The sequence below is a fragment of the Tyto alba genome, unplaced genomic scaffold (assembly GCF_018691265.1).
Source record: "Tyto alba isolate M040663 unplaced genomic scaffold, T.alba_DEE_v4.0 Super-Scaffold_26, whole genome shotgun sequence".
Lineage (NCBI taxonomy): Eukaryota > Metazoa > Chordata > Aves > Strigiformes > Tytonidae > Tyto > Tyto alba.
In genome coordinates, this window is record NW_024881300.1 from 4,053,259 (window position 1) to 4,070,901 (window position 17,643).

The 17,643-nt window shown below is 36.4% G+C and overlaps 1 protein-coding gene across 3 annotated transcripts in view; it reads right to left on the reverse strand.

Annotated features, from left to right (window-relative positions):
• NFATC3 (nuclear factor of activated T cells 3) overlaps positions 1-17,643 on the reverse strand; it is a 72,701-nt gene that overhangs the window by 39,196 nt on the left and 15,862 nt on the right. For all 3 annotated transcript variants that reach the window (XM_042797425.1, XM_042797424.1, XM_042797423.1), the window contains exons 2-3: positions 16,003-17,131; positions 4,949-5,111 (exon numbers count right to left, since the gene is read on the reverse strand). In XM_042797425.1, the coding sequence (XP_042653359.1) occupies positions 4,949-5,111; positions 16,003-17,131 (1,292 nt within the window). The remainder of the gene's footprint in view (positions 1-4,948; positions 5,112-16,002; positions 17,132-17,643) is intronic.

Sequence of the window (17,643 nt, forward strand, 5' to 3'; positions counted from 1 at the left end):
GCTCTGCAATCACTTTAAACGGAGCTGACATTCAATCCCTCTTTCACAGCTCTCCATTAAACCTCACACAGGAGGTTACTGTTTGCTTGTGAGTGACTAGAAGTGTATAACCATTTAAATCAACTAGTTTTTATTTAACATTTCTGCCCTTTTTGATCTTACACCTTTCTTCAGCTGTTATACTGCTAAGTTGTCCATACAGATTACAAACAATCCTTCCCCTCCTCTGTTACTGCAGAAACAACTACAGTAAGAAATTTTGCTTACGGCAGAGGTACTGATGAATGATTCTATCCTTAAATCCTTTGTTTTATGGCAAAAAGATACTTCTGGTACAGGCAAGTTCTTAATAGCTACCACCACTCCAAACTTGTCTTGCATGCATGGGGCGTAAGTGGATTCTATACAGTGTCTGTTGCCAATACATCATCAATTTTAGATTAAATTACCCTTATCATAGTCCACATCTAGAACTCATTCCCACTATGGTAAATGGTCACAGGACAGATATTCCTTGCACATGGAACGGTGCTAACAAGTAGCTGTTAGCTCAACAGTCCCTCAGTACATCACGTTGTATGGTTATCAAGAAGAATATCATGTAGATGACCTTCTTCACTAATAACAGGACAAAAAGATAAAAAGGAAATACTACTTCTTGTGCACAAGACAGCTTATGGAGTTTACTACCAAAAGATACCATTAACTTTTAAGTACTGAAGAAAACTGCAGAAGTTGACATGAATAGCACAAACACAGTACACAAAACAAGTTTGGTTTAAAAAGAAAAAAGTCATACAAAAGTAAAAATAAACTATCCCTGGGAGATCCTTATCATGTGCCCACCTGCTCTAAAATGCCTCTGTGTTTTTGATCCAAGTGAAGTCTCATGAAAAACCCTGGCTATTTTAGATCTCAGTAAAAACTCATTCTAGCAAATTTTAAGTGTAAATGTTACTTTATTATATACAATTTGGCCTATGGGAAAGGTGGGAAATTCAAGCAATAATGGTAATTCATCTAAAGTCACATGAAATGTGGCAGCTATTTGATTAAAAGGCTTAGTGTACCCATTTATAAAGTACTTTAACTTACTGAATTAGAATGGTAAAGGTAGACAGTGCTCAGAGGCTTTTTATGTCTCCTGACAGTACAATACAAAGCTTCCACATAATTTGAACAACAATGGTTCAACATGCTGCCTTTCTCCTTGCTAGCCATTCTGCCAAGTTATGTATTCATTCCCTGTAAAAATTGCCAGCATTATCTTGCAGATTCTCTACCAAGGTAAAAGAAATTGTTTGAAATAACACGGACTAGCTAGAACATACTCCCATGAAAGCGGAGATTAAAATGATAGGTACCTGCTGTCTAGAACATTTTGCTTTAGAAAGCTGAAAACAAGAGAATTTCATTACAGCATTTCCTTCCTTCAAGTCAGTAGACTTACAAAGCAAAGCATGATGCTCCACTCATTTCATTTCCTCACATTTGGAAATAAGCTGATTAAACATACTCACAAGAGCTGATGCCAAATTTGTCAGGAGCTTAGTCTCCTAGCAACAGGTATGGTATAGTATTAGTAATAGATTAATGACATTCACTAATAGATTAATGACTTGAAGCTATATACTATCTTAAAATCTTTATTTTAAATAATACATCAACTGTAGACGCAACACTGTAGAGGTTTCACAGTTCGGAAATTAAATACTCTAGCTTACTATAAAATAATGTTCAAGAGCAAATTAAATTGTATAGGAAGCAAAAGCACACAGGCCTTCAGGCACCCACACAAGTGGCAAGTTGAACTTGATGATTGTTGTAGGTACCTTCCAGCTGAAACATTCTATTCTTTTCTATTCACCCACATTCTTTCTTGTCTGTGACACTGGTTAACATACAGTCATATCACACAATAAAATGCTAGAGTATTTTATTGCAATGATCACACACATGGAAGCGACTGGTATAAAACTAAGAGCACCAAAAAGAAAAGTTAAGTCAGAAACAAATAGTGATGCATATTGTGAAATGGATTTGTGTAATACGCCTCTGGAAGTGCTGGAAAAGATTTCACTTTTGTATTTAAATAAAGTAATTTTCATCTGTTCACTATTATTTAGCATCTACCTTTCAAACCTGGCCCTTAGCATACTGTTTTTCCAGGCAGCGAGTAAAACGTTGATACAAATCAATGTTTTGTTTCATAACAACTTCCTCCCACCAAGCACAACAACTAATTTCTAATCCAGCTGGAAGAGACCAAATTGCAAAACAGAATATCGATTTTCATTTGTATTCATTTTAATTTAGAGAGGCATAGTACACAATCCATGTGGTTAAGCACGAGACTGTCAAACACATAAATACTATCCCTATTTTCAAAACAGCGTTCTTGTCATAGCAAGGTAATTCACAATTCCAATGCAAATAAATAGTTTTTAAAATCACTGGTTTAAGTTGCATAGGTGACAGATCTATTTTTTCTAACTTGCATCTAGTAATGCAGTTTAGAAGCATCCAGTTCTGTAAGCAAAAGAAAGCCTACATATATTTGTCAAATCTTATAAAAATGAGCAAAACAAGTTCCCGTAATGCAAATATTAGTGCAAGGCAGAAGTACCCAGGGGAAAAAAAAACAGTAAATGAAAACAAAAAAATAAATTGAATGCCATTTGCAAAAGCTCAGCTGAGATTTATTTTGTCAGCTAAAATCTCTCAAGTTTCTGTTCTCAATGATGTGTGTTAAAACACAGTGCCAGCACCTTGGCATGTGAAAGTCGTGTCTACTTGTTTTCCACCAACTAAAGCAACACAATGCTCCACATGAAGAAACGTGCCCAGCCGACTTTCAGATTCCAGTCTAGTCCAGGCATCCTCAGTTTTCTCTAATTTGCAGCACGGACTTCCCTGATAGGCACTTAACTCTTGCTTCTACTGTGCTAAGAAATCTAGTAGGCCTGACAATAGGACAAAGTTGGAGCTGGTTAGGTCATGGTATTGTGATGAGAAGGAAAACAATAAGCAACTTTGTAGGGAACACAAAAATTGGATGAAGAGCTCAGATCAAGAATGGAAATGAAAGGATAAGGAAGACATTCAAGAAGGAAGACAGGATGCAGATAACCAGCCATTTTCTGGAGGGAGGGAAAGGAGAAATACCAAGTCTTAAGAGGAAAAAAGGAGGAATTAAAAAGTTCAAGGAAAGCTATCAAGAGAAGAAACATGGACACTTAAGATTCATCTGCTCAGGGTGCTGGGCCATCTTGTCTAGACGATGCTTTTACCAAGAAAGGTTGGACCAGATGATCCTTGAGGTCCCTTCCAACCTGCTATTCTGATTCTGTAGTGAAAGACTGAGGACTGAAACCCTGACTGCCATTTTACTCAAAAAGAACAGAAAATACCCTGGCCTTGGGGGAAAGACAAAGACAAACCCTGCTCTAACCTTAATGTATTCAGATTAGTGTTGTGGGTTTGGTTTTTTTTTTTGTTTTGTTTTGTTTTTCTTATTTGTTTTATAAATATTTTAACTGTTGTCTGATTTGACTTACAAATGAACAGTTAAATTTTATCTTAACCTACTTTGGGATTAAGATACAGACCATTAAGGAAGATAGAGGTGAATAAGGATGTGGCAGACTGATAAATCAAGACATTTTAGCAAGTCCCACAGTTCCTCAGCACGATATTCCCCATGTCCAGTGAATGAGGGGGTGGGTTTCCTTTCAAGCTGCATGAGCTGGCTGGCACCACAGATATTAAAGGAGACACCAGTGACTACCCCTAATTAATCGAGAAGTCTTCTCAGAATAGAGTAAGATATTTGTGTACACATCTGAACACAGAGAGTCAGAGCTTGTGCACACAGTTACACCCACAATACCAAACCCACACATCTTTCCCTTCAAAGCGAGTATGATGGCAAAGCTCTCTAATGAAAGCCAAGCCTAATTTACTGGACCCTACATTTAATTCTGAGCTCAACAATAACTGGATGGTGTTTGTATTTAAACATTGCTATATGACAATTTACAATACAAAAAAGTATTTAAATAATAAGCTTTAGATGCTATTAGCATTTGGAATATTTAGCATTAGCTGAAGAACCCAGCCAAAGCAACTGTTAATGGCAGGTAGCAGTTAGAGCAGACAGTATACCACCACTCTCTTAGCCACATGAGGACTGCTGTCTGCATTACTGCATTTTCTTGAAACTCATAAAAACTGTTCTGAGAGACAATAAAGCTTGCACAATTCTGTTAAGATGATGGAAATGAGGTCAAAAAAAGAAGCAAACAAGTCTTACTTGCCCTTACAGATAACCAGTCCAAATCTAATGAAGCTAGGTGGTGCCTTGCTTTTTAAGGAGATAGCTACCATTAGACTGTGAGTAATAACCTTTGGTACATGCTGAAGAAGAGTCAAGTTTCATTTACTCCAAACATTTAAGTGAAAGTTAACAGAATTTATAGGTACCATTTCACAGAAATACCCTAATAAAAACACAAACAAGAGGCATTTATAGTGTTCAGAAGCTGTCTCAACACCAAAAGGATGATTTCTGTTTCAAATGAAGCTATAACATATTTCAGTATAACTCCAACTAATCTTATTATCATGACTTTTCTTATCTGCCTCCATGCACACTCCTTCCTCCCTAAAGTTCACATTGAATATGTTAAGTAATACACTGTTACACTGTGAATCCATTCACAAACATAAAACTGCATACAGCATAAAACTGTAATGCGCACTGTAACTGTAGCAAACTAATTTTAAACGTCTAAAACTAACTATTTTATGGAACAAGTTACATTTAAGGGAGAAAATCTTACCCAGGAAGGGCTGTAAGCTTCACACAAGGCAATAATTCACAGCATTGTAAATAACAATAATTACAGTTTAAAAATTATCTTCTATTCAAGAAAGCCAGACTTCCTACCTTCACTACAGGGTGTCCTCCAGTAGATGCTTTTACAGCTCCTCTGCTTCCTTCTGTTTCATAGTGAGCTCTGTGATGAGTTTTAGGCTGGACTTCTATTTTCAGTTCACACTGCCCGTAATGACTTGGTAAAGGCCAGTCAAGAGGTGGCAATGAAGATGTGCTGCAAATCAAGATGAGCACACTATGGTTAAACGAACTATACCATCTGGCCACAGTACAAACAAAGTAACTTCACTGTAAGATACAGACAATGATGTTACTTCTTTATCAAATGATAATCAAATAAGAATAGCTATTGGCCTAAAAACGTTACTGGAAAATTCCAAAATTACAAAATGCAGATGCATTTAAATCTTCAATTAAGTATTTCTTTTGGGGTTGTTAGAGTGGAATTTCTTCCTTCCAACACCTGATTAAAAGGGAGGTACTCTATGACCCCCCCCCGCCCCATAATACCGGTGCTATTCTATAATGCCTTTATATTTATTTTTTTATCCTCAAATATATCAGCAAGTTCTCATGTTTAGTGGGAACAGTCTAAATTCAATCTTTAAGTCATTACATTTTAACTCTCTGCATTATAATCTTGCAGATAGTTGGTTTTGTTTTTCTGAGACTGGTAAGCACTGCATTTCTTAATGATAGTTAACAACGAACACTATGTGATGATCCAAAATTTTAAAGCTAGTAGTCCTAGACAGGCATAAAGACTTACTGCAACAGAGACCTAAAGTACATGCTTGTCTTATCCACAGATTATGTATACCCTTACATACAATAGCAAAGTCACTCCAGTGAAGGAGGAGAACAAAATGCAGTAATAAAAGTAATATGGAAGAACCTCAAAGGGAAATAAGCCACATGGTATCACCAATATTTTCATACTACCCCTTTACCTGCACAAATTTATACGTATGATTCTAATGAGAGGAACGGTCAGATTCAAGTTAGTAATTACCTGGTAGAGCAAATTAATTTATGAACATTTCCAAGTGAACACTTATATAATTGTATACCAAACAAGAACATTTACAAATAAACATAAGCTTCTATTAAAATAATTTTGTACTACCTTACTCTGATCAACAGGCAAAGCAAATTAAGTTTTAAAGAGATGGACAAATATGGGGTTGTATCATCATCTGAGAAAGCTCAATTCTGTTTCTTTCCGCTTTACAGGAAGTCAGGAAAACCCCTACCACCAATCCAAAGACATGCATATTTCTACAAACATCAACTGCCACAGGTCAAAGAAAGACAAATTATACCTTCTGGAGAATTTAGCTAAGACCTATAAAACATATCCACAGTTGAGAAAGAAGATAATGTTTGGACTGAACAAAAAAAGAAAGCTCTGTCTTTAGGAAGTATCTGGATGGACTTGGGCTCAGCCTGCAGCACCATACATCTACCTTTTACTACAAAAATCACTGTCACTAATCACAGAAAAGAGGGAGAAGAAACAGCACCACTTGCTGGCTTCCTCCTATAGGAGAACAAGCTACAAGCCTGTTGACCTGCTGCTTCATGGAGTACCTCTGCTGTGCACTTCAGGAGACAGCTGACATAACACGAGCCTTATCTCCTGAAGCACCTTTCTGAGAGCAATGGGAGAAACAAGAGGTATTTCCCTTTCTTCTTACTGAAAGGAAGAGATGTGAGCAATCAATCATCTCCACAAGCATTCAGTGTACAGCAGACTTCTTCCCCCAGTAAGGAGGTCTGATGACTGGTTCTTCCACACCAGCAGTGGTTATTGGGTAGGAGAGGCCTGGTGATGGCAGCAATGAAAGAGGGAACTGACCGGAATGCAGAGTAAGCCCAATCCTTCCAGCTACTTACCACAGACCGAGGCACACTGCCTAAATGCTACTACTGGCTACCAACTAGACCTTGCCATTCACTTTTATAGCTACTGAAGGAGAAGAGGACTCAAGTCTTCTGTCTGAAAAAGGAAAGAGAATGTCAGGATTAGAAGATACTGAAAAGAGTTTAAAAGGTATGTAGCATGTGAGAAATTTTTCTTTAGTATTTCTGGAAGCCTTTTTTCCCACACCCCATATAACCAAGTATGCTATGTCAAAATAGTTAGTACATACAGACAAAAAATACAGTCCCTAAGAGAACTTGGTAAAACACACACTGCAGACTATATACCAATTACCAGGAGGTACTACTGAAAGTTTAATAATCAACTCAGTCAAGAAAAAAGTATTTGTTGCTTGTGGCCACTCTTCATACGGCCTCTAAGAGGGTTTATACCTTCTGCAATTAACTAATAAAATTATGGAATAAGTTGTATCAGACTCCCATTATCTCCTGAAAAAATATTTGGAATATTAGAACAAACATGAAGACAGGAAAAGAACCAAGTCTCAAGATTTTGTTGTTCTTTGAAAAAAAATAGAAAATATCAGCATGAGAGAGCAAGTAAGCACACAACGCACGTGCAGCTGCCTAAAACATCAACGAATTGGAAAGCTTTCAAAACGGAGTTCTCCAAATAAACTACATGGCTTTTGAGGCTGTGCTGCATCAAACTGATGCTTTCTAGATTTAGCAGGCTAGGGTTACAGCTGCTTCCCTTTGGAGTTTGATGTTGGGTACCCAAACCGTTGTTTCTCTCTGAGTATTTTCCTTGCTGTCTCCATCACCCTCAACTTCTCAGCAGCATTGGAATCTTAAAAAGTTTTAGGGTACACTGTGATGCACCTTTGTGGGAGGATACAAGTTTAATATATTTCTGCTTCCACATTTCACTTTTTTTTTTTTTTTTTGAGACAAATGCTGTGGAGATACATATTGAACTGGATCAGTAATCTAACTTTATTTCATTTTGAAAGGTAAATTTTTGAATCCTACTAATTTACCAGAGCCCCAGTTGTCTATACAGCTTCTTCAAACAGAAGTAGTGGGAGGGAGGCAGAGTGGGAACTTGCTAGTTGGCACAATCACCTTCTGAAAATCACATGAACCCACAACCTTGGACTCTAAATAAAAAAAAAAAAAAAAAAAGAGAGAGAATACAGTCTACAAACTCTTGGAGGTTTGTTTTTTTTTTTTTTTTTGTTTTGTTGTTTTGAGGATTTTTTGTTGTTGTTGATGTTGTTTTGTTGTGGGGATTTTTTTGTTTGGTTGGTTGTTTTTTTTGTTGTTGTTTTTTTTTGTTTTTTTTTTTTGTTTTTTTTTTTTTTTTTTTAAACTCGCCAGTTATTTTATCAGTTGTAAACTGTGCATTGAACTCCAGTGATCTCTGATAGTTCAGAACTTACATAAGTTCAAAATTTAACTCTTAAAATTACCTGGAACATATTTAAGATTAAGAAGCTCAGTCACTTCAGAAATGAGCAAAAATTTGGTGTTACAAAAAGATTTCAGTCTCCTCCAGCTTACACACAGCATGATAGCATTTGTATTATCAGTAAAGCCACCTAACTTTGCATTTAGAACCCAGGTTCCAGATCAGATGCTCACTGTGAGGTTTTTTCAAGTCATTTTAAATCAAAGGATTGAAAGAAATAAGAAACTTTGTTATTTAAACTCCTTCACTTTTCAGACTTGATGGGGGAAGAGCACATTTGTACACACTTCCACATTTTTCATCACAAAATTCTACTTGGTTCATTGTCAAATTACTGATACAAAAGCTTGTAATTTCATCTTTTACAGAAGTTACTCTCGTTTTTCTTATCTTTAAATGAGTAAAAACCTTATTAACACATGTAATAACCTACTAGTAAAGCACCAAATCACATCAGGAAACAGAAATAATGAGTGACAGTCGTTCTAAAACTTCCACTAAATCAAATCCTAGCATGTTGTCGAAACAGCACCAATTTGTAAACCTACAAATGTTCTTCTAGTAATACCATGGTAGTTTTATAATCTGATTAATGCAACCAAGCCTCCAAAAGCTCATACTTCTATCACATCAAGATTAAAGACTTCAGAGAACAGCGCTATTCAAGGAAACTGAAAAGTAAAGAAGGAGCCATTCAGTAGTATCCTCAGGAGAAGCCACTGCATTTAAAATTATCACTGAAGTGATAGTTGTATCAATATTAATTTAACAGATAGGTTCTTCTGCAACCATTATCTCTAAAACAGAACTGATTCAGGCTGCATGAATCGATAGGGAAACAGCTAATGTTCAGCATAAGAACAGCCAAATGTGTCCATATGGACCTCAGTATTCAGACCTGTACAAGTCAGGGCCCAGCTCACAGGCTGACTATGCCTCTCTTGCACAGGAAGAAACAAACCCCAGAAAGAAGACTGCTTGTTTGCACTTGGCTGTGGCCCCACAGCAGTACAGGTGGGACAGAAGGAATAACAAAGCCTACAAGAGCCACTAAAAATAATCCAGTTAAAAACTTCAAATAGTTACCTTCCATTTGTAGCACTCTTCCTGGGTAATTTATGGAACAAAGACCTAGGAGCCTCTGCAGATAAACTGCTAACTCTGGTACCTCAGCTGAAACACATGTGCAATTACCTCAGTTTTAGTCTAATTATCTCCTGCACTCCTTGTTTAGAAGGTTTCTGTGTTCAGAAACCTGATACAAGAACTCATTTTTGTCACTCTGTATGAACATGTCCCTGACTTTATAGTTACTAATTCCAGTAATAACCTTTTGAAGACACCCACTAGGATGTCAAGGTGCTTGTGAAAGTTATTTCCTTAATTGTTTGGAGATTCAGCGATCTCCTAAAGTGATTCTTTGTTGCAACAAAAATAACATTTTCCACTTACAGCTCCTCCAGAAACATCAAAAGGGAAAAACCTCACTGACCATACAATGGATATTCCACATCTTTTCCTCCACCCAAGTTTTCACAGAGATTAACCAACAGAATATCCTGTGACAAGTCAATGTTGTAACACAGCAACCCCCTGAGAATCTCATAACTACAATCCAATACTATGGTCCTTTTTCAAGAACACTTGTAGAGCCAAAATACTGCTGTGGTTGCTCTTCACTACCTAGAACAAAGCAACTTTTTCCATGGTGGAGTAATTTGAGTTAAGAATTTTAGGGCCACTCCCGTTGCCACTGTGGGTTATCAATAAACTTTAAAAATGCTGTTTACAGTTAAAATATCACTGTTCTACTACTAGCAGACCCACAGTTAACTATGCTTTCAGATTACAGATACAGTGTACTGCCAAGTAAAATCTATATTCTATCATTTCGGAACAAAGTAGAGTGCCAAATCACATGTACAGCACAAAGGTCCTATATTAAACACTACCTGAATTTCTCTGGATTCTTTAAAGGTGTGTAAACATTACAGCAATAGCCTAGCTTATTAAAAATCTAAGAGGTTCAAAGTTCTCTTGCTTGTCTCACTTAAACAAGTCCTTATCTTCAAAGTCAGCGATTTGCAAACATTTTCATTTTACAGTTTTGCTAATGTAGCATAGCTGGTGTTATTTCTATTTATCAAAATAAGATAAGTACTTAGCAGACTAAGTTTGCCTATAGTCCACTCACATTGAAAGATTTACTCTTCTTAAAATTAAGACCAAAGTTTCAGTATTTATGTTAAAAATAGACATAATTCTATTCCTCTCTGCTCCCTAGATTTCCAAGAGAAGGATTCAGACAAGACAAGCAACTTCTCCAAACATTCAACCATCTATCACTATATTATTTTTTTTTTTTTATTCTTAGAGAGTAAGCAACATTGTCAGCAATCCGTTTCCAACAGTAGCTGCCAGATAACTGCAGGTAAAATACTCTCAAGCTGTCATTAAGTATCGATCACTAAAGAGATTCCTGAGCTGTAAATACATCTGTCAAAGCCTGTTTGTTCATCACCACTGGAACAAAGAAACTACTTGATACCCTGCCACTTCTCAGTGCTCTAGATTGTATTTGCGACACTGTAGTCTGAAAACAAAGATCAGTTTATATAGTAGTTTTTAAATCAATGTGTAAGTCTAAGAACTCCATAAGGGAAAACACAGTAAAAGAAACTAGGTTTTATTTCAAGGTTTTTGGACATTAGTGAATATTGTCTGGTTATCTACCAGACACAAAAGCAGCATTTGTTCCCATCAGATACTTCAGGGGTCAAAGAAAGCAAGAAGAAATGAATGACTCATTAGGTTTACTACCCTGCAAAGTGCCTGTTTGCTTGAGATACAAATTAGATTCTCAAGATGTACTTTACAGAACCTATAATTTACTGGTCCACTAGCCATTCATGTTAAAAGTCTTAAATTCGAAGAAAAAACAACAAACCTAAATGCAAAAATAACAGAACCATCCTCTTCAATTGCATCATCATTGACCACTCTTCTAACAAAATGCTACGTTATCTACATCAGTGCTGGCCACGTCCATGACGGTGGTTAAACTCCAGAACACTGTAACTGTGGTTGTTAACACCATAAATGTTGATGATCTCTTATGTACTTTTAGTGACAAGTCCTCCCCAATGGTATTATATTGTATTGATTGCTCAGTAAAGGTTTCTGGGTCATCCCTATACTCTGTTTATTCCCCTTGATCAAGATTAAAAAGAAGTACTGTAAAACAGACTTTCTAATTTTTTTTTTTTTTTTTTTTTTCTGGAAATCTTACAACTGAGAACCTGCTTCAGGGGAGACAAGTTGGACATGGAAGAGCTATATACACTGTAACTGATAACATTAATTTCTGTAAAACAAGTATACAGATCACTTGAAAATACTAGTAACGATAACTCGTCTTCCTAATACAGCAGCTTTGTACTTGAGGAAGCTGTCTGGAATCTAAAGAGGAAAATTTTAATAAAATGGGTCAGTCTTGAAAAGCTTCCCAATATTATACAGTTTCATAAATATTTACTAGATAGAAATTTCACAGTTTCAAAGACTTAACGATACACTTAAGATAATTCACAGGATCATACTAACCGCTTTCAGTTGGTGCCTCAGTGTGAGCAAGAGTATCAAATTTAGATATTTGAATATGAAAAGACTCTAGGAAGAAGCACTTTCTTGGGTATTCTTTTAGACTTTTTATAACCTATACTGACATAGACTATCTACAGAAGAAAGTGAACATGAAGCATCTATGCTTCCCTTCCAATAACCAATACAGATTTGGGGAAAGGAGTGAAAGGAGAAGAGAATCTCATTAATAAAAGAATCTGAAGTAACTTTATGCAAAAGCCTAGAAATAGGTCTTACAATGAGATTTAATTAAAAAAACCCTGTGTTTTTTATGTGAGTTAAACTTCAACACTGTATGTTCAAGAAAAAGTCATAAAATCAGCATCTTCATGAAGTGTTGGGGTAATAAGCAAATGGGGTGGTCAGATGTACTATCACTACATTAAGGTCCCCAAAAGAAAGAGATTTTCACAGTGGAGAGGAGGAAAGCATGAGACACAGATAAAGCCATTTCTTATCCATCATTCTGGGGGTAGGCTGGGGTTGGAAGAAAGAGGTATCTTATTAACAGTAACAGGAGTAATAACGTAATAAATAAAATTATCAAATAACTGAATTGCTGAATAGTCTGTAAAATGACCAATTTAATCTGCCATCAAAAGAGTGCTCATCTGCCAAGGTACTTGGTTAATGACATCACAGACAGATACCTTCCCTATTCCTAGATATAGAAGACACCACCACCTGGTTCTTTTTTACCTATTTGAAAGCAATTGTTGCACTGGTTCTGTCCATTGTCACGTGTCCATAGACTTATCTTTGACAAGGAGGCAGAACTGTCACTCAGGGCACATAATACACATATGTTTTTCATATGCTACACACTGACAGATTATGTGTTTCTGTGACCAAATGACAAGCTGTCACCTACCAGAATTGTTTGGATGGCATCTGAAATATGACTAAAACACTCAAAAGCATGATACATATTTTGAAAATTTGTGAAGTATTGCACACTTACAGAACGCCGAAGAAAGAAAACATGGTCAGGACTTCATAAACAAGATTACAGAATTACAAACCCTTAGATAGTATTCAGAGAAGACAGTGCTATCTGCACATTTCACACCATATCACATGTGAGGCAAGTTCTCCCAACTTCTACCAGGAGTGAGTTCATTGCAGCTGAGCGTGCTCACTGCTCAGTCACTTCATATGCTTGGAATCAATACTCCAGTTTACTGCATGCACTACTTTGTACTTGACTACACCATCAACACATTGAAAAAACATATTAATTGTAATCTCTATTGTAATTTATATTACAATTAATCTATTACTATATATAATACATATTAAAGATATAAATCGCAATTAATATCCAAGTCCTTATGACAGTTGAGGTGCTCGCTTTTCATCACTGTCATAAACTATCCAAGTAACAGTGGATCTTCTTGCATTTCATTTTTATTCATAAAATATAAAAGTCAACTTACCTTCTCTACTTTATAAGCATCAAAATTACCAAATACTATATGACAGAGTGAAATGTTTTAACATACTGAAGATGTATAGTCTCATAGCGTCTGTGGAACAGGCTACAACCACTAAGTAATTCAACACTTCACTGAGGATACAGCTGCCAATGCAGGCATTTCCATTAATTCAATAGTCAGACTGTATTTCTGGCAGCAAATATATACAGCTTAATAGTTTCATGTAGTTTTACTTGTGAACAGGTGTAGTCTTTATTGTCTTCTGCCTGTTTGCCCATTTTATATTTAGAAAAGCTCTTCAGTGCCAGCTTCTAAATAAATCCTGACATTTAAAAAAAATATTTTTACTTACTCAAAAAAGTAAAATTGACTTTTATTCAGGTCTGCTTGGTTCTCTCCACTACAAGAAGAAGCAGGTTTAACTGAGTATCTATTTTTGTAACTATTTTGGTCATCCCACAAAAGAACCAGATGCACACCCCACCTTGTTCATGTGCTCTTATGCTTCAGTAGCACTCACCTTTTCTGAACTATGTTAGCCTGTGAGCCAACAAAAAAGCCAAGTTAGGACTGCAGAGTATCCTACACAGATATAATACAATTCCAAAATACACAAGTTAAGGAAAAGTAGATATTGTTGTTTTAGTTAGAATGAAAAGATTGCAGTAACAGACTGAAAAACTTTTAATAACAGATGAGCAGAATGCAACAGAATATTAAAAAAATCCTTCAAAGACAGTTAATGTATCTGTCAACATTGTAGTTTCAGATCTGGTAAAACAGAATTTGCCAGCTAGCAGCTCTGTATCTTTACTGTTAAACTTCACATTCACAAACAGTTATGCAGAAGGACAGTAAAGAAAAAAAAAAAAAGAAATAATAATCACTTCTACTCACTGAAGTCAATACATCTCTAAGGAGAGATTAAAATCTGCAGTTATACAATTGTGTAAACATGACAAAATGGCTGAATAAGCATTGTTTAAATATATTTAGATATTAACAATCTAATCTAGTTGATGACTTCTAAAGAATTTATACAAAACTTCATTTTAAAATTAACAGAACCTTAGTATTAATAAAAATGAGCCTTCTGGGTGACACTGATATATCAACACATAGGATATATTCAGCAGTAGAACTGAGAAGTTCATTGTCAGACCTCAAATGAACACTGAGGTTTATCTGATAGTACCTATTAGAAGTTACCTTTTTGGGAAACTGCTAAAGCTAGGATTCACTTATCGTCCATTTGTTTTAAGGATATTTCAGTGTACCCTGAAAGTAATGGTCTATCTTTCATCAATTTGTGTTTGCAGCTTCCTTCTTAGGTACTCAATTGTAAAAGTTACACCTGAATTTTCTCCGTCAGCTCTCTGCCTTAAACCCACATGGAAAGGGTCAGCTATAGCAATCTTTAAAAGATGACTGAGTGCTTCTACATTCTGCAAGATGGACACCCCTGAGAATATTCATGTACCCAACAGAGAATGAGAACAGGTATTCTAAAACATTTTTTCAACAGCCTTGTTCATCTGACAAGTCCTCAGGAAATAATATATCAAGATGTTAGAGTGATGCAAGAATGATATCTGAATTTGGAAAAAGCCACTATAGAAAGGGGAAATATATAAAAACTAGCATGTTACCATTAAAGCCAGCATCCACTTTTCAAAAAGTTGTACTTTTGAAGGAGGTCCCCAAAAAGAATGCCTCTTCAGTAAGCTTGGCTTACTGGGCAATTGTTAATTCCAGTTTTCTGCTAAGAATTTAGAATTCTGAGAGCAAATGAAAAAAGCCTCCTCTAAGGGCATTTCTGAAACTTGGTCAGAAACATTTCTTCCTTTATTTTGCTTCACTTACTTTGGGGGAAGAGGTGGTAGTGGTGAGGAAAATGTTAAAACCATGAATGTTTTCTAAGTCATTCTTTCTAAAATTACAGAGTGTGAAAACAAGTGCTTTGCAAAGATGACTTTGCAATAAGAACACTGTATTTTGCCATTAACTTTTAGGATTTAAGCTTTGCCTTTTCCAAAATAAAGCCTGTATGTGGAGAATCCTACCCACTACGATCCCTCCCACCAAGAAAGAGGAATTGCTTCATCCACTACAACCTTGAAGAGCAAAGCTCAAGCATTACCTATGGACAGAACGATACTATTTTAATCAAAGTTATTTTAAAATCAATACAGACTACCATGGAAGCACTGACATTTAAACATATAATATAGCTTCTGTATGGATAGTAGTGCTTTACAGATACTACTCTCATGTACCTTTCTTACAAAATGTCCACAGCTCCTACGAGTACCTCCTTACCCCTTATTTTTAAAACCTACTAGAGCAAGCAAAAGGTTCAGGTATCAAATGTGTAATCACAGTATCTGTCCATCCAGCAGCAACGCTGACATTTGATTCAGCTGGGCTCTGCATGTATGCAAACAAACTTTATTTACTTAAAACTAATCCTACGTTACAATGCATCTACTGGATTTTTAAAAGAAAAAAAAAGATGGGTATTTGATATCTCAACTTGCTTTTTCCTAATTACATCATCTACCTGCCTACAAGAAGTTTTCTTTAAGAAGACGCAAAGCATCACTGAAATATAAGCACATTTGTATGTTTATTTAAGATACACAGGAGGTGAAAAATGGAAGCGAAGGACTTACCGAAATATAGGAGTGTGACCAGGCTTTGGTTTGTTCCAAGTAAAGTGCGAAGGAACAGAAAGAAATTGGTCTCCGGGCAAATCTTTTTTCAATGTGTGCTGAGATCCAGAGCAGTCCTCTACTGCAGTTTCAAGTGATGATGATAAGTTACCCTGTTCTTCAGGACAGATATCTATTTTTCCAGATAAAGTGGCAGTCTGATCCTCTGAGGTCTTTCTTGTTTTTAGAGGAATATCAGTCTCTGTACAACACTGAAATGGTGAAAGGCCAGAATTAAGGCCTTGTACGTTATGGATGGAAGTGTTTAGCCATGTGTCTTCTGTTATGCTTCCTCTGGGAGAATGGCCAGGTGATGGAGTTGGAGAATGGTGAGGAGAAAGAGAACCAGCATAGCAAATCTCAGCACTGGAGTGTCGTCGTTTCCCACAGGGGGATGTAGGTCTTGATGAGGGCCTTGATGTTGGTCTAGGGCTTAGCCAATTTTCATCTGTAATACTAGTTCTAGGAGAATGACAGGGAGACTGTCTAGGTGACAAGGCATGCCCAAATCCATAAGGCTGCTGCCAAGATTCATCACTGGGACCTCTCGGAGAACCACCAGGAGATGCCAAAGGAGAGCCAAGGGTAAATCGAGCAGCTGCTTCATTTAGCTCTGAGTCGACATCATCATAAACATGGGAAATGGATTCACATGAGGAAGCATCTGAAAACCAACTTCTGGACGAAATGCTGCTGGCAGGGCTTGGACTAAGGGATGATTCCCTATATGATGGCTCAAGAGGAAGATAGAGATGGTCCCGTGAAGGCCTTTCCATATACTCATTTTCTGTGCCATTTGTGTGCAATTCATCTTCATTGGCTTCAATTCCTTGATGACAGTTAGGTGAAATAGATGTAATTTGAATACTAGGGCACTCAAAGGGTTTGGGTCCACCTAGTGGACTGTATTTGGATTCCGGTACTTCACAAGTTCCTTCATAGCTCTTATGACTCTGAAGCCTTGCAGGTGGTGACAGAGGAGAGTGAGACTGCAATCCATGGCGAGGAATACAAATTGGCTGATTTACAGAGGATGATGGTTGGTCTACATTAAAGATGTATATAGACGCACAGTCATCTGACTCAAGATCTGAAAACAGAATAGAAAAAAAAAAAAAAAAAAAAAAAAAAAAAGAGAACAGTCAGAATGCAATACCGGAAAAATGCCATAAACAAAATCCTTTGCTTCCCAGGTATGTCCCGTTTTCAACATCCTAGACATTTCCCATTACATTAGCTACACAAAATAAAGTTAATTGTTACTTTTAAGTTTTCCCCAGCCATATTCACACTTAACTGACTACAGCAGAGTTTTCTATCATACATCTTGTTTTCAACCAGATACCACAGTTCATACATGTCTTCAGTGGTTGAAAGTATAATACAGATCAAATTAGTTTGAAATCTTGAAAGAATCTAAACTGGAACACTCTATTCAAACTTTATCTTTTATAACCACATTCCATTCATAATTAAACATTTTTAATCATAATCCAGTACAAATTAATCTTTTTGACATGAATAGGACTGATACTTTCTGCAAGCACACTAGTCAATATTTATATCACATACATTGTATTTATCTCCTTTAACACTAGAAAG